An 18,607-nucleotide genomic window follows, 5' to 3' on the forward strand; every position below is an offset into this window, starting at 1 on the left:
AGGTAGAAAAAAACACACAAACACAGCAGCAACTGGAAAGAACACTTACAAAGAAGGAGGAGAGCCTAAGAGACCTTTCAGACAACTTGAAATAAAACAACATCCACATAATAGGGTTGCCAGATTAAGAGGAAGCAGAGCAAGGAATAGAAAGCCTGTTTGAAGAAATAATGACAGAAAACTTCCCTGATGTTGGGAAGAAAAAAGCCACACAAGTCCAAGAAGCACCTAGACCCCCAAACAAGATGAACCCAAAAAGACTGACACCAAGACACATCATAATTAAATTGGCAAACATCAACAACAAAGTAAGAATTCTAAAGGCTGCCAGAGAGAGACAGAAAGATACCAGCAAGGGATCTCCTATTAGAATAGCAACTTATTTCTCAACAGAAACACATGAGACTATAAGGGAATGAAATGAAATATACAACATGATGCAAACCAATGGGACTTAATCCAAGAATACTGTACCCAGCAAGGCTATCAATAAAAATTTAAGGTGAAATCAGGAGCTTCACAAAAAAGGACTAAGGGAATTTATTACCACCAAGTCAGTAATGCAAGAATAGCTAAAGGGACTGCTAAAAAAGAAGAAATAGAAAGGGAAGAAGGAACACATGCATAAAGAATAAAAATGGTGACTAACAATTACCTATCAATAACAACCTCAAATGTAACTGGATTAAATTCTCAAATCAAAAGATATAGGGTAGCTGAATGGATAAGAAAACATAACCCATATATTTTCTGTCTATAAGAGACCCACCACAGAACCAAGGCCTCACACAGACTGATAGTGAAGGGATGGAAAAAAATTTTTCAGGCAAATAGATATCAGAAAAAAGCTGGGGTAGCAATATTTATATCTGACAAAATAGACCTCCAAGTGAAGGACATAACAAGAGATAAGAAGGGCCATTTCATAATACTAAAGGGAGCAATTCAACAATAGGACATAACTCTGATAAACATATATGCACCCAATACAGGAACACTCAAATACATTAAAAAAAAAAACTTCTGGAAAATATCAAGGGAGAGATCGACAGCAATACAATCATAGTAGGGAACTTTAATACCCCATTGACACCACTGGATAAATCCTCTAGAGAAAAAATCAGCAAAGAAACAGAAATCCTAAATGACTCACTAGATCAGATGGACTTAATTGACATCTTCAGAACATTTCACCCCAAAGCTACAGAATATACATTCTTCTCAAGTGCACATGGGACATTTTCAAAGATAGAGCACATATTAGGACACAGAAAACCTCTCTTCAACCTCAAGAAAATAGAAATCATAACAAGTATCTTCTCAGATCACAAAGGCAGAAAATTAGAAATCAATTACAATAAAAACAATGAAAAAATCAAACACTTGGACACTAAAGAGCATCCTATTAAACAAGGATTGGTCATAAAGAGATCACAAAAGAAAAAAAAGCATCCTAGAAACAAATGACAATGAAAACACAACAATCCCAAATCTATGGGACACAGTGAAAGCAGTCCTGAGAGGGATGTCATAGCTTTACAAGCCTACCTCAAAAAAACAAGAAAAAATGGTAATAAATTATCTAACCTTGTCACTTTAAGAATTAGAAATAGAGCCACAAGAAAGGCCCAGAGTAAGCAGAAGGAAGGAAATTATAAAGATCAGAACAGAAATAAACAACATAGAGATCCCAAAAAAAATACAAACGACCAATGAAACCAAGAACTGGTTCTTTGAAAGGATAAACAAGATTGATGAACCTCTAGCTAGGCTCAACAAGAAACAGAGAGACAAGACACAAATAAACAAAATCAGAAATGAAAGAGGTGAAGTAACAACCCAACAGACATATAAAGGTTTGTAAAAAGTACTACAAACAACTCTACTCCAACAAACTGGACAACCTCAAAAAAATGGACACATTCCTAGAAAAATACAAGCTTCCAAAACTCAATCAGAAAAAATCAAAAAACCGGAATAGGTCAATAACTACTAATGAAATTAAAAAACCGACAGCAAACAAAAGCCCTGGAACAAATGGCTTCACAGGGGAGTTTTATCAAACATTTAAAGAAGAACTAAAGCCTATCCTTCTCAGACTATTCTAAAAAATTCAAGGGGAAGGCCACTTTCAAGTTCTTTCTACCAAACCAGCATTACCCTAATCCAAAAACCAGTAAAGACACTACAAAGAAAGACAATTACAGGCCATTATCCCTGATGAGCATAGATGTTAAAAACCTCAACAAAATTCTAGTAAATCAGATCCAGCAGGATTGTACACCATGACCAAGTGGGATTTATTCCGGGGATGCAAGACTGGTACAATATCCACAAATCAATAAACGTGATACATCACATAAAAAAATTGAGAGACAAAAATTACATAGTCATATCAATTGATGTGAAAAAGCATTTGACAAAATCCAACCCCTTTCTTGATAAAAAACCCTCAGCAAAGTGCGAATAGAGGGATCATACCTCAACATAATAAAAGCCTTATATGAAAAACCTACAGCCAACATCATACTCAATGGTCAAAAACTAAAACCATTTCCCCTAAGAACAGGAACAAGACAGGGATGCCCACTCTCAACACTCTTGTTTGACTTAGTACTGGAAGTGCTAGCCATAGTGATCAGACAAGAAAAAGAAATAAAAGGCATCCAAATTGGAAAAGGAGAAGTAAAATTGTCATTATTCACAGATGACATGATATTGTACATTGAAAACCCTAAAGACTCTATCAAAAAACTACTAGACATAATAAATAAATTCAGCAATGTAGCAGGATACAACATTAATGCCCAGAAATCTATGGCTTTTTTATACACCAATAATGAATTCACAGAAAGAGAAACTAAAAAAAAATCCCATTTATCATTGCAACAAAAATTAAGATACCTGGGAATAAATTTAACCAAGAAGGTAAAGGCCATCTATTCAGGAAATCACAGGACACTGAAAAAAGAGATAGAGGAAGATATAAACAAATGGAAGAATATACCGTGTTCATGAACTGGTAGAATCAGCATCATTATAGTGTCCATACTACCCAAAGCAATCTATAGATTCAATGCAATCCCCATTAAAATAACAATCTTATACTTCAAAGATTTAGAACAAACTCTCCAAAAATTCATCTGGAATTTAAAAAAGACCCCAAATAGCTACACCAATCTTGAGAAAGAAAAACAATGTTGGAGGGATCAAAATACCAGATATCAAGCTATCTTACAAAGCCACTGTTCTCAAAACTGCCTGGTACTGGCACGAGAACAGACATATAGACCAACAGATAAGAACAGAGAACCCAGAAATCGACACCAGCCATTATGCTCAATTAATATTTGACAAAAGAGGCAAGAGCATACAATGGAGTCAAGACAGTCTCTTCAATAAATGGTGTTGAAAAAATTGGACAGATACATGCAAAAAACAATGAAACTAGATCACCAACTTACACAAAAATAAACTCAAAATGTATAAAGGCCTTAAACATAAGATGAAAAACCATGAAAATCTTAGAAGAAGACATAGGCAGCAAAATAGACGACATGTAATAATAACATCTTTACCAATAGCAGATATGTCATAGCAATATCTTTACAAATACAGCTCCTAAGGCAATGGAAATGAAGAGAAAATAAACAAATGGGACCACATCAAAATATAAAGCTTCTGCACAGCAAAAGAAACCATCAACAAAACAACAGAAAAGCCCAATGCATGGGAGAACATATTTGCCAATGTTATTTCTGATAAGGGTTTAAAATTTATAGGGAACTCATACAACTTAACAAAAGGAAGATAAACAATCCAATCAAAAAGTGGGCAAAGGACCTAAATAGACACCTTTCAAAAGAGGACATTCAGAAAGCCGAGAGACATATGAAAACATGCTCAAAGTCACTAAGCATCCTAGAGGTACAAATCAAAACAACACTGAGGTACCATCTCACACCTCTCAGAATGGCTATCATCAACAAATCAACAAACGACAAGTGCTGGTGAGGATACCAAGCAAAAGGAACCCTCGGGCACTGGTGGTAGGAATGCAGACTGGTGCAGCCATTGTGGCAAACAGTATGGCGTTTCCTCAAAAAATTAAAAATGGAACTGCCATTTGACCCAGTGATCCCACTTCTGGGAATATATCCCAATAAAACAGAAACACCAATCAAAAAGCATATATGCACCCCTATGTTCATAGCAGCACAATTTACAATAGCTAAGATTTAGAAATAGCCTAAGTGCCCATCAGCAGCCTAGTGGATTAGAAAACTGTGGTACATCTACACAATGGAATACTATGCTGCTGTAAAAAAAAAAAGGAATTCTTATCATTTGCAACAGCATGGGTGGAACTGGAGAACATTATGCCAAGCAAAATAAGCCAGTCAGAGAAAGATAAATATCACATGATCTCACTAATGTGTGGCATATAATGAAAAACATAAACTGATGAACAAAAATAGATATGGAGACAGAGAAGCATCAAACAGATGGTCAAACTTCAGTGAGAAGGCGGGGGTTAGGGGGTAAGAAATCAACCAAAGGACTTGTATGCATGCATATAAGCATAACCAATAGACACAGACACTAGGAGGGTGACGGCATGTGCTGGGGGGTGGGCTAGGTGGGGGGAGGTCAATGGGGGAAAAAAGAGACATATGTAATACTATATGTAACACAACAATAAAAATTTTTTAAAATAAAATAAGCCTGAATTAAATACTTCCTATTATTAGTGGTACCCACGTAACTAGGCATTCTGAAGTCACACCCCACTGCCCCATGCCCTCAAGATGTTCAAAAGCCCCAAAGTTGTCAACTCCCACCATTGGTTGGGAGCTAAGTTCTAGAGTAGACAGCTTTATGTAGCTCTACCTTTGCCCAAGGAACACTAGGTCTTTCATTGTACTTTAAGCTAAAACATACCTTCACCCCATCTTAACCAACTTATAAAAGCTGAAGGGAGGTTCTTCCAAGCACCCCATGAAGCAATTTATCTTAAGTGGGTGGCATATCACATGAACCTATCTCATGCTCCCCCATTTAACCCCAAACACGTTGTTTCTTCTTTCCCTAGGAAATCAGGTTCCCTAATTCCTCCTCCTTGACCTCTGAACATGAATGGAATCTCCAAGCTGGCTTTGCAAGTGTCTCAGAGAACTGGCAATTTATGTCTACAAAACCCTCAGGAGTGCTTCCCTGAGGTTCAGCTGGACATGGTTTTCACTGGGTCACTGCACCCACTTATCATGTGAAATCGCCCCTATTAACTGCTGAATGATGACCCTGACAGGTGAAAGGGAACATAGTGATACTTTCTAGGAGCATATGCATTTCTGAGTATTTCTTTATCTAAACTTGTTGAAATTAACTTGAGAATTTTTGCCAAGTGTACAGTTAAAAAGCAGATAATCTCTTTTTTAACACAGTATTTCCAGGATTCTAAGAATTATATATTTTTCAGTTATCATAGGTAGAGACTTGTAAGAAAAACTTTATGTCTTTCAACAAAGTGACATTACTTCTTTAATGTTTGAATCACTGGACACATTAAGTATCATATCCCAGATGAACAGAATTCCTAACTGGATTACCAAGGAAATATATGAATAAAAATAAAATACATCAGAATTTAACTGATAACTATAATAATAAGATCTTTTAACATTTAAATTATGCCAGGTAAGGTGTACAAAATCAGGCTAATAGACATTACCTTTTCTGTCAAAAAATTCTATCAGAGCTGAACTCTCTTCAGGAAAACATTCAATACTGACAATTCTTCCCCCTCCATTTTGAGGATTTTCAAATAAACATTTCAAATTATAGGAGTCAACACCGGGCGGCAGGTTTTCAACCCTGATTGTTTTTGTTGCTTCCAGAAGTCTTGGAGAAAGCTGAAGTCGTGTCACTGAATGGTGCATGACACAATCTTCAACAAATTTCATGGCATCTGCAAACCAAAATTAATCAATCAGAAAATTATATCTTTATATTATACAAAAAACTGTCTGAATTAATAGAGATGAAGAGGGAGCTAAGCACTCAATTTTTAGGTGTAAGATTTTAATTCCTAAATACAAATTTACTTGCCCAAAGTTCCCAGTCTATGAACAATGATGCATCTATGAATGTCTTACCACAGAGTTGTGTCCTTACCTCAACTCACAGCCCGCTCCAGCCCTCCTTGATATAACCACCTGAGTACTCTCTACTATTCAAATCTCCTCACTTCATCCCTTTCTCAAGTCTTTCAATGGCTCCCCATTACCTGCAGTCATGAGTTCACACTCCTGAGCTAGGTGAAATATGTCCTTTGCAATTTGACTCCAAACTAATTTCTAAATATCACCTCTGGTTATTCCATGCCATTCATTTTATTTTCATACTGCCATAGAAACTCGTCATTATTTTCAAAACCATTCTCCTTTGTCTTTGTTTATATGGTTTCCTGTGCTTGAAATGCCCTCCTCCAATATTTTATCTTGGTCCTTTCCCACCTTCAGGACTCAACCAAATTATCTCTTTCAAAAAGATAAATATTGACGCTGAGCCCATATTGTGTCAGGTACTGTGCTAGGAGCTGGGGAGGGAGTTGAATACAAGTTCTGGAACATTCACCTTCCAGGAGGGAGGAAGTCTTGAAAGAAAACAAGACTATTGTGGTATCAAATGAGGCCAGAAGACTAATATTGGCACTCAGACAAGGATTCCCAGAGTAAGTAGTCACCAATCTGAGTTTTGAAGGATGAAGAGTTTACCAGATAGATAAGGGAGGAAGCATTTCAGGCAGAGGGAACAGCAGTGACATTGAACATAGTATATTGGGGACCTGATGGCCTGGTACTGCAGGAGTCTAAGCTTCATAGAAGGATGGAGGGAGGGCAAAGCGACACTGCTTTGTTTGGGTTCCCTTTCCTCCCATTCCCCACAGCCTGCTGTTCACAGCCAAGGGAGGCAACTTCTCCTCTTGACCTTCACTGTTCATTTGTGTATTGATTCCCACCCCGCCCCATAGGAGTTCCTCAGAAGCAGGGACCAAGAATTATTCCTCTCGGCAACATCAAAATCTCGTATTACTACTACAGCACCTAGACATGTGCACAGAGTAGGCATTCAAAATTTTTGCTCAATAAACAAAAGCAGATCCATCTAGTTATTCCTTTTGAGGAATAATCATAAACTTGAAAGTAGAATAGCTCCCTTATTGAGTCCTTACCATATCCTTACCAGGAAAGATGTGAAGAGCTTTTCACACATTATTTCTTTAATTCTCACAGAAACTGAATAAGGTAGGTATTCTTATCCCAATTTTATAGGTGAAGAAAGCAAAGCACACAGAGGATAGTAACTTGGCCAAACTAACATAATTACTTAAATGTTGAAGCTAGAATTTTTACTTCATGGCCTTGCTCTTTCTTTTTTATCCTCACCCAAGATATGTTTTTGTTGATTTGAGTGAGAAAGGAAGGGAGAGAGTGAGAGAAACATCAATGTGAGAGAAAAACATCAGCATCAAACGCAGAACCTTTTGGTGCATGGGATAACATTCTAACCAATGGAGCCACCTGGCCAGGGCATGACCTGTGCTCTTAATTAACCATTCCACTGCCTCAGCTATGGAACAGTGAGGACTTGGAATAGGAAAATGTCCCCATTTTTCAGGAGATGGCTCTTCCAACTCACAGACTCCTCCCACAGACCTCAAAGAGCACTCATTTTCTGCATCACATGCACTTACTCTCCATGCATATGTGGATGACCCTGAAAATACTGAGAAGATATATGGTAAAGGGGATAACAGAAGAGGCTGTATAGAGGTCTGCTGCCAGGGTTCAAATCCAGTTCTTCATTTATTAGCATCTCTGCACCTCTGTCTCCTCAGGTTTAAAATGGGAAATAATAATAATCTCAAAAGCTTATTGAACGGAACAAATTAAGTAATACATGTAAAGATCTTAGCATAGTACCTGACTTACACTAACAGCATTTGAGTGTTTGCTAGTATTATAATTATTACCTTCAAGTCCAATTTGGTAACACAGATCCATATTTACTTCTCTCAATGAGGTAGCACGTGAAAACACTCACCCCTGTGCTCAGAATCACTTTAAGATCCATGGACTTCATTAGATTTTCATTTAGGTGTGTTCTCTCTCTCTCTCTCTCTCTCTCTCTCTCTCTCTCTCTCTCTCTCTCTCCTCTCTCCTCTCTCTCTCTTACACACACACATACACACAAAACTCATACAATAAATTTAATTCATTAAACATGCCATAATTTGGATTCACAACAAAATTGCTTCTCTTTCAAATAAAAAATGATCTATATTAACTTGGCGTCCTCTCTTACCAGCTACTAACAAGAATCAAACTTTCAGAGACATTCTATTAGCTGGGTGTCCCAAATCTCAAAAGTGTGTGCAAAGAAGACTGAACATGAAGGGTCAGTTCATCTTACCTATGTATTTTCGAAAGGTAACTACGCCAACATCAAAATCTCGTATTACTTCCACTTCAAAATCATCACTGGACAGGCCACTTATGTTCTCCACCAACAAGGTTAGCATTATGTCAGTCACATTTGCTTTGAGATTTTCAAATGCAACCAAAGAGGGAATATTTTCATATTGCTTTGGGATATCTTCCATTTTTTCTGATCTTTTTTTGAGAGAGATTTGTGTATCTTCTGACGCATCTGATTTTAGGGATACAAAAGAGGTAAAGATGTTATATTTATCTACCATGATTTCAGCAAAGCAAATTATCATAAGACACTGCCCTTTTTCCTTCCCAACCTCTTAGCTAACTCAAATAAAAACAGATCTTAGAGGGCTTTTAGCTTAAATGAATTGTGATGATTATGTTCAATTTTATTACACCTCTTTCTGCTAACATATACTTCTATCACAGCACCATAATATAATTATTGAACTCAGTTTCTCAAAGGTAAGGAACATGTTTATGCATTCTGGTATTGCTAGCACATGGTATATACTTGAGTCTCAATGAGTGTCTGTTGAATTGGAGATTTAGTGCTTGGACCACTGGAGGAAAGCAAGAATATCTGATGATGCCAAACATGAGCATGATCTAACACTTTATGCTCTGAAAAGCAGTACTTCCCATCACTGAAGAGAAAAAAAGATGCTTGCACTGAATGAGTAGGGGATACACAGAGACGGTAAAATGGCCTATACTAGAGAGCTATACGTGTACATCAAACTCAGTGAATAGCAATCACTCCAGCCAGCTTGTTCCTCTCCATTGTTGACCATAAGTGAGTTACACATATGCATAAGGTCAGTCTTACTCTATTCTTAATCCAGTGCAGTGAACCATGATGGGTATAATAGTATCTTTAGACATTCTTTACACAACTATACAGTTGGAGCCCTTGGCATGTTAAAGGTACTGGATATGTGGAGACGGTACATACAAAAAACATTGGATAAGGAACTTATTTTCTAATGGAGGTATTCAAGAAAAATAAGAAAAGAAACTGACATTTGTAAATGTTTATTATGGCAGAATAAAATGTCATGTGATTATCAAACCCACTTTGTTTTCTTTCTGGGAAATATTGCCCAGACTTCCTACAATTAAGTTACTATAGTAAAGTTCATGTGGGTAATGGAATATGGGAAGAAGGGGTGAATTCCACTTCCAAGCATGACCAATACGTGTCTCCTTCATATGGATCTCCATTCTCTCTTGCAGTGACCTTGCAGGCCATGTATCAAGGGGGCCTGGATTCCCAAATGACTGCATAAAGCAGTCTAGACTCCACCCACCACCCTAGCTGCCAACTACACTGGACTGTGATCTGGGGACTTGTTACAGCAGTTAGATCACCCCAATAAATACGCACACACACAAACACACACACACACACACACACACACACACACACACACACACTCTTATGCCAAATAAAAAATAGCTTGAGGATTCAATAGCAACATAAACTAGCATTCAATGAGTCATGAATGATAAATCAGAATGACTACTGGGCTGAAGGTGAGGACTTATGAGTTCAACCCCTGACTCTGCCACTCTTTAGCCATGTGACCTTGGGCACATCTCTTAATTTAAAAATGAGAGTATTGGACTGAGTGAATGATAAGAGCCTTGCTAGCAATACAGTTTTATCACCCCACTATTAGAAGCTTCATCACAAGAGAGGCATTGCCATTTAAAGAGCACCAACAATTAAGTCAGGATTCCAAGAAAAAGAGATAAAGGGATTGGCTGGCTTGCAAAGGGTTTAGAGAAGAGGAGGAATCTGAGTAATTTTGAAGGGTCTATCGGATTTAGGTAGAGAAAAGTGGGGTAGAGAGTACTGTGAGCAACAGAATACAGGCAGAGTATCGTGTTGTGCCAAACTATTTAGGAAATGGTGATCTGACCAAAAAAGCTTAAGGAGCTCTCATGTACAGAGATGTAAGAAATGAGGCCAGAAAAGTCAGCTTCATCCAGAATGGGGTCTGGATTTTATCTTACAGTTGGTGGTAAGGTGAGCCAGGGAAGGTTTCTTGAAAAAGATGACCAGATATCCAGCAATACAAAGGACTGGTCAGATTTAAGGAGAAGGACATCAGGTACAGAGAGACCAAGCAGGGTATTCCTGCCATGCTGGATTTGTAAGTGATAATGGGGGCGTGGGGTGAGGAAGGAATGGATGAGACCAACATATGTGAAAGCTTAAAGAAAAGACAAATTTCTAGTAGGTGAAGGGCAAACTGGTTAGGCACTTGAAGAGAAATAAAAAAGACAGAAGAGGACACTGGTTTGGAGGCAGATGACACACGTGGCTTCAGACACATTGGCGCTAACATATTTTCCAACAGAAACGTCAGACACAGCTCTGGGATTTAGAAGAGGGTCCAGGCTTGAAATATAGACTTAGAATAAACGGTATTTTCTGACCACAAGTGACCAGAATTTCTCTGCTCTTGTTCGTCTCTCTTCTCCTAGTTCTTCCACTTGCTGATTTCCACATTTGAGGCCCATCCCAGTTCAGCTTGACCTAAAACCAGATACTGGCTTAGTGCTCATACCCCCTGATGTTGGTGTGCGCCTTTCCCTGCTCTGTCACTGCCTGTCAATCTTTAACCTGAAGCTGTGGGTTTCAGGCATGCCTAGTACCTTCATGGTTCTGTGTCCTCTGCTCTCCTCATCCATTAGATATGGAACCTTCTAGGTAACCACCCTCCATCCTCATTTTGCTTACCTTTCCAATGAATTTCTAGATTTCTGACAATGGACCCAAGGCCCTGACAATGACCCCAAGCTCTCATCCTAGTGCCATTTTCAAAAAGAGAAAGTTGCAAAAATCTAAACATGTTCTCAAGACAATTTCTACTTTAGAAGAAAATATTTACACATTTTTTGGAATTTTCTTTTCCCTAAGATCTGGATATGCATCACTTTACCTCTCTTGCTCGGCCATTCAACACATTTCACTTTTTCGTCCCCTGTATAACACCATGCTTAGCCCAGAAAAGTGGGGTAGAGAGTACTGGCTTCTTTAGTAAATGTCAGGGGCCACAGGCTAACACCCAGACACTAGTTAAGCAACAGACTCCACAACAGCCACTAGGTGTCGGGCTCTATCTTACAGCAGATGGAGAAGAGGAGCTGCTGCTGCTCTGGAGGGTTGCACCCCATCCTGCACCCAGCACTCAAGTTTTCATCCACAGAGGACCCACACCTTCCTGTAGTGGCTCCTGAGGACAGCACTTCCCACACCCAGTGCTCAGAAACTGACTTGGCCACACACCGCACCCACTGATACGTCTTGCTTCTCGATGGCAGCTTCGGCACAAGTGGGCTCTAAAGGTCAGTTCATCACCTTCCTCCAGGCCCTCTTAGCCCTCTGCTCAATTGCAAGGTGTCTCCCAGTCCCCACAGAGAGAGCTGTTTTCATCCTTCTGACCTGAGGCCATAGAGCTCGAGTGGCTGCCCCAGTGTTCACCCTCTGAACAGCTGGCTGAGAGTATAATGAGAATGAGCCCAAGGCACCACCAAGTTGAGAAAGACCTGCCTTGTGAAGTAAAGAAGATAAGGATGATGTATGTCTATAAGTTCTATCTTTAATCAAAACAAAACTGCCTCGTGAAGGCCAGTCATCTCAATTGAGACCTTACCTGGTTCTTTGGCATGTTCTTTGGCCTTGGATTCCTGAAATTGAGACAATAAAGTAGCATTCATAAATTGCCAATAATGCAAATTTCTTTACATTAAGAAAATGTGCCTGAGACCAGCCTGGAGATATAAGGTCAGCAGACACAATAGTGAAAAAATACAGCAATAATGCTTTTGAATGACCCCCCTTATGTAGTGGCACCTCCAGTTACTCAGAACAAAAATCACTGGAAAAATCAGTAACAAATAATAGAAACCTCATTGATTACCAAGTGTCCGGGGCATGGGGTAAGATCTGCATCTTTTGCCCATTTAACATTTATTGAGTCTTTCCCATGAACACTGTACCATTTGCTTTACACCGGTTGTCTCATCCAACCCTCACAACAATCCAACAATCCAACAAGGTAAATATACTGTTACTATACCATTTTAGGAAATATTTAGTACATGCAGTACGGATCGCTATCTCCTCAAAACAATGTAAAAGTAAAACTAATACAGCAAGTTCCAGGTTAAGAGCAACCCAAAATTTTGTATCTCAAACCACCCTTATTATAACCCCCAAATCTTGACTTTTCCAAAAGTGTCTAAAAGAAAACAAAGCGTGCCTCCTCCTTCATTATTCCATACCTGTCCCACCACATCTGTAAATTGCACTTCTCACTGCAGTTTGATTTATATTTTTTGTTCTACTAGGTGTTCCTCATTGTGCTTCCCATCCCACACACCTTGGGAGAACACCCTACTTCCTGGCTACTTGCTCCTTTACTTACCTTTGCTGGAATTTTCTCCTTAGAGGCATCATGGACTTCATTTGGGTCTGGAGGCAACTTGACTGTTAACTTAAATGTTCCTTTTCCTGGCAATGCTAACTCATGGTTCTCTCTCTTCAGAACATTCTGCCGAACTGAAATATCAAAAAAGAAGGAGAAGAAGGAGAACCATCAAGCAATCTTTATTCACAACATTATTCCATATTTCAAAGCCTTTGTCATCATCAATCAACTACTCAGTCATTTGCCCAAGAGAGATCTTACATGGAAAAAAAAAAAAGGAGAAGTTTAGCAAGCAGACATGGATTTGAATTCTCTCTTTAAACTTATTTTTTTAACCTAAGTATTCCCAAAGCCTCAGTCTTCCTTTTATAATAAGCAATTAAAGATTGTATTATATGGGTGTTACGTGGATTAAATTGAAGAAACATAAAGAATTTAGTATAGTACCTGATGCTCAGTGGGCACTCAGAAAGGGAGCAATATTTATTGTACAGTAAATGAAATAATTACAGCATCCGTCACGGTGAGCCCGTGAACATTGTGTGCTGGGACATGGCATGATAAAAGCCATGTTTTAGGAAGGTAACTCGGGTAACCAGGAGCAGAATGGCCAGGAGCTTAGTTAAAACGTTTTTCAATCAATTATTATTATTTTTTTTAATATATTTTATTGATTTTTTACAGAGAGGAAGGGAGAGAGAGATAGAGAGTTAGAAACATCGATGAGAGAGACACATCGATCAGCTGCCTCCTGCACATCTCCTACTGGGGATGTGCCCGCAACCCAGGTACATGCCCTTGACCGGAATCGAACCTGGGACCTTTCAGTTAGCAGGCCGACGCTCTATCCACTGAGCCAAACCGGTTTCGGCTCAATCAATTATTTAACTTGTGAAGAAAAAAGCCTCACATCTGATTGGAAAAAGGAAAAGGAAAAATGGATGGAGAGATTTAAAAAGAAAATAGCACATCAGGCCGCTGGGCTGTAGTGAAAAAAACTGAACAATGAACATAAGCATTCAAAAAACCTGGATCAGAATTCCAACTCTAGATGAGTGACATTGAGAAACTATCTTCACGTCTCTTAAATCTGTTTTCTCATTCAAACCAGTGGTCTGTGAATGACTTTTTTAACACACACAAGATGTATGCAAATGTAAGTTATAATTATAAGAGGCAGGCAGAGAAAGAAAGGCAAAGTTAGTGTATCTCAGAGTGTGGAGAATATGGAGTGAGTTTAGATGAGGAGATGTGGTCGACATAGTCAGATGGTGCAAAAATGTCGGGGTGAAGGGGAACCTTTGAGAGTTCCCTACTGTTCACTGTTGTAGCCCTGCCATGAATGTTGGGTTACCATGTTGCATTCTGATATGGTTGGCGTGATGAGGCGAAGGATACAGGTAGGAATCTTTCAAAAAAGGGGGCTTAAGTAGCTTTCCCACCTCAACCATTCATGGAAGGATAGGATGCCAATAGAATGAAACAGACCCCCAGAAATAATATAAGACTCAAATTTCACTCTTGATGGGAGGAAAGATGTCTTCACAGAGACTCCTAAGGGGCTGCCCCAAGCTTCCGTAAGGGCTGGATAAGAACCCGGTGCCAGAGAGGAAGCTAAGTTTTGTAAGTCAGGTTGTCCATGGACCTCTGTGATACCTTCCTTTTATTATTCCCCAGACTTTGGCAGAGTCCGATCCAGACACTTATTTTTTTATTGATATCAGAGAGGAAGAGAGAGAAGGAGAAGGAGAGGGAGAGGGAGAGGGAGAGGGAGAGGGAGAGGGAGAGGAGAGGGAGAGGGAGAGGGAGAGGGAGAGAGAGAGAGAGAGAGAGAGAGAGAGAGAAACATCAATGATGAGAGAGAATCATTGATCAATTGCCTCCTGCATGCTCCCTAATGGGGATGGAGCCCACAACCTGGGCATGTGCCCTTGACGGGAATAGATGGAATCCGGGCCTGGCTAGGGCCACACATTTAATGTGCCAGCCTGGCCCTGGCCTGTGTTGCTCAATGGTAAGAGTGTCGACCCTCCCTTGGAAGGGCCAGGGGTTTGATTCCTGGTCAAAGGCACGTACCTGGGTTTCAGGTTCCATCCCCTGGCCCCAATCAGGGCGAGTGCAGAAGGAAACCAATTGATGTGTCTCTCTCACATCAATGTTTCTTTTTCTCTCTCTTCCTTTTTCCCCTATCCCTTCCAATCAATGGAAGAAAATATCCTTGGGTGAGAATAAATTAAACCAATTAAATTAAATTATAAAATTAAAATGTCAGCCTTGCTCAGCTGGTGTGCCTAGTGGTTGAGCTTCAACCTATGAACCAAGAGGTCATAGTTTGATTCCCGGTCAGGGCACATGACTGGGTTTCGGTCTCTATCCCACATAGGAGGCATGCAAGAGACAGCCAAACAATGATTCTCCTTCATCATTAATATTTCTATCTTTCTCTCCCTTCCTCTCTGAAATCTATTTAAAAGAATTTAAAAATAAATAAATGTGCCATCCTGTTCTGTGTGCAATATGCATGGGCATCACTACTTCAAGAGGACAGAGGGTAGCAAGATCAGTAAGTCCTCCCCAACAAGGAAAACCTGAATCTGGGAGGAATAAGGCTGAATCTCTGATGTCCAGCCACCCTGATCTATGTCCCTTCTGCACTAATCTCAAACCATTCACACTTACTTTTATTAATGGGTTTCCTTACCCCAAAGAGAATGACAATAATCAGGAGCCAAATTATGACCAAAGACGATGATAAATGTACGCATCCAAAAATCTCCCAAGTCAATTTACACTCAACTTTTCAGAAATTCAATGAACTATATAAAAGTAAGATGCAGCTTCCCAATAGTTCCGGATGCTCTACAGTCGTTTCCACAGAGAAATGCTGGTGGGCTCAGCCTGATTATGTGAATTATATGACTAAAGGCATGTTTCACGACAAGACTGCACCTGCTGAGTCCATTTCCTGGTGTGGAGGGGATGGGTCTCCCTGTAAAGACAAGATCTCCTGCCCTAGGACTGCCAGGGAAGGTCATTCATTGTTAGCAAATTGCCTGGCAACTTGCTGCTGAGAAAGCTGCTTCTGATAGGAAACCGAAACTGACTGGGACTTTCCACTCCCCAAGAACTTTGACCATAAAAGGTCATCAGTTCCAGGGATTATGAGGTATCTGTGCTGAGGGTAACACAAAGGGGCCATTGAGCAGCCTGGGGGTGGGAGAAGGGGGTCGTGGGCTAGAACAGGTGAAGGAAGAACCTGGCAAGAGACTGAAATAGGTTCTAATTTGAGGGCTAGAACAGAATGATGATATCATCACAGAATCATATTTTGCACTGGTTGTATTTCTATGCTGTGTGTATTTCCTATAATGGGCTCCCATTTTGTTCAGCCAGGGACATCAACAGCCAGCATTCTCAAACTTTAGTGCCTCAGAGTCACCGAGGGTGCTGGTTCAAAGTGCTGATGCCCTCACCCACCCACACTCAGGGTTCCTGAGTCTCTAGGACAGAGCTGGGCTGTGTCTGTTTAACCTGCTGAGGGTTAATGAGATGCTAAAGAAGAAAGAAGAGTTGCTAAGGGCCAGAATCTTGGTGATGCTAACAGTTGGAATCAAAGTGGTAACATCCCTTGAGGAAATGCCTTATATCATATAGCTGCAATTCTGTGCATTACTTGGTGAAATTAATCCTTGGAAAACTGTGTACCTGTTTCCATAAAGCTCTGGGCCCAGCAGGTTTCCATCTCCTGCCCCCTGCCCGCCTCACTTCTTTCCCACTCCTCTGTGTTCCCCTTTCCTCTCTGGGTTTCATCTTTCCTTCCTGGATCCTTGCTTAAAGCTTTCCAATTGCTCTCATGGCCTTGTAAGCCTCCTTGCCTCTCCTCTGGCCCAAATGTTTCTCAAATCCAGGGAAGGAAAGCGGGATTAGGAGTTGTCCACATCCTCTCCTGGGAGAGTCCAATGGAAAAAGTGTGTGCTCTGGGAGTGTCTGGTCACGTGCTACCCCTAAAGGACCTGGTGGTTGTCTTAAGCAAGCAGATGTTTGATATTCGTCCTCCCCCTTTCTTTTTTGTGTGTGTTTGTTGTGGTTGTTGTTGTTATTGTTGTTAATCCTCACGAGAGGATATTTATTCCATTGATTTTTAGAGAGTGGAAAGGAGGTGGATGGGAGAGAGAGAGAGAAAGAGAGAGAGAGAAACTTCCATGTGAGAGAGACACATCCACATGGGATTGAACCTGCAACCCTTCAGTGCACTGGCCAATGCTCTAACCACTAAACCCACCAGCCGGGACCTCCTCTTTTCTTCAATAGCCAAAGCAAGCGGGGGGAGAGAACTAGGCTGCTACACTGCCTGTGAGGGGGCAAGTTCTTACTCAAAAGCTCAAAACTTTCCAGCTCCTTCAACCCAGTCTGAGGACCAGCCTGAAACCCAGGGACAGGTACCAGCGAACGACCAACAAAGACAGTGGTGATCAGGAGCAAGCTGTCATCTCCCTCCAGTAACTCTCTCTATGTCACCCAGGCAATGTGATTTTAAGCAGGCCTCTGCCCCTGCCCAGGTGACCCCAGAACCACTGGGAAGCTCCACAACACATGGGGAAATCTCATGGCTCCTCCCATTGCTTAGCCCCTTTCCTTCCTCTCCCCTCCCCTAAATATTAGCAGAAGAAGAGGGGCTCTCCCTCCCTCCCTCTCAAATGCACTGCCCATTCCCAGAGATCAGTTACCAAATCCAGAACAGCACACAATATGTCTCTACCATCCCCTCACTGACTTTCATTGTTAAGGACTCACTTGTCCTCACTCAGAATAACTGCAGTTATCTCTTCAAAGGTCTGATTTTCATGGTCTCTCCCAACAGAAACCAATGTGCCTATTTTCAACCAAATTTATCGCCCTAACATATAGTTGGACTTTTATCCCTGGAAACTTTCTCTTCCCTTAAAATCGTGTTCCCATAAACCTTGGGAGTTCTAGAACTGCTGCCTCAATTGGCAGAAGAAAAAAAGCGCAAGAGATGCAACTCTGCCATTAGCACACTCCCTATTAATACATTAACGCACTATGTAGCCTTGTAAAATGAGGCGAGTACCCAGGCTCTCACCGCCTTTCTGTTCTCCCTGGCGCGGTTGTGCCCCCACTGGCCACCTCCGGGCAGAGGCAGCACTGCTGAGTTCCTACAAGCGCGGGGCAGAGGAACGCAGCGACCCCCGCATTTCTGGTCCATTCTGCAACCCGCCCACCGCCAACTGCTGCTGCTGGAGCCGGTCCTGCTGCGCGCCCCAGTCCAAGCGTCCCCACAGGCAGAGCCCCATGGTCTCCTCTCACCCCCGACCCGGCGCCCCTCACCGTCAAGCGGGTGGAAGAGCACTAGGAAGCGGGCCGGGCTGCCGGGTTCCTGTCGGACCTCACACTCCCCGCCTCCCGATCTCTTCTGGCTCTGGAAGTACAACTGCAACTTGGTGATCAAGCTCTTCGGGGGATCGGGACCCCAGGACCCCTCGACCAGTAGCGGGAAGTAGCTGGGCGCAGCCATCCTCAGCCCTGCTCAGGGAGGAACTGCTAGTACTACTCCTGCTCAAGCAGTTAACTTTGCCTCTTTCACTTTCGTTTCAGGGAAAAACTCCTCCCTGCTCTTAGGTTACTGCCTTTGGCTGTAAACAGCAA

At 41.1% G+C, this 18,607-nt stretch overlaps 1 protein-coding gene across 1 annotated transcript in view; it reads right to left on the minus strand.

Annotated features, from left to right (window-relative positions):
- The window catches only part of LOC102432831 (poly [ADP-ribose] polymerase 14-like), a 54,912-nt gene extending 36,380 nt beyond the window's left edge, over positions 1-18,532 (minus strand). Inside the window, exons 1-5 of the mRNA XM_006107659.3 lie at positions 18,290-18,532; positions 12,938-13,071; positions 12,164-12,197; positions 8,476-8,712; positions 5,732-5,968 (exon numbers count right to left, since the gene is read on the minus strand). Of these exons, the coding sequence (XP_006107721.1) occupies positions 5,732-5,968; positions 8,476-8,712; positions 12,164-12,197; positions 12,938-13,071; positions 18,290-18,476 (829 nt within the window). The 5' untranslated portion in view covers positions 18,477-18,532. The remainder of the gene's footprint in view (positions 1-5,731; positions 5,969-8,475; positions 8,713-12,163; positions 12,198-12,937; positions 13,072-18,289) is intronic.
- Between the last annotated feature and the right edge of the window lie 75 nt (positions 18,533-18,607).

Source organism: Myotis lucifugus, unplaced genomic scaffold, assembly GCF_000147115.1.
Source record: "Myotis lucifugus unplaced genomic scaffold, Myoluc2.0 scaffold_1325, whole genome shotgun sequence".
Taxonomy (NCBI): Eukaryota; Metazoa; Chordata; class Mammalia; order Chiroptera; family Vespertilionidae; genus Myotis; species Myotis lucifugus.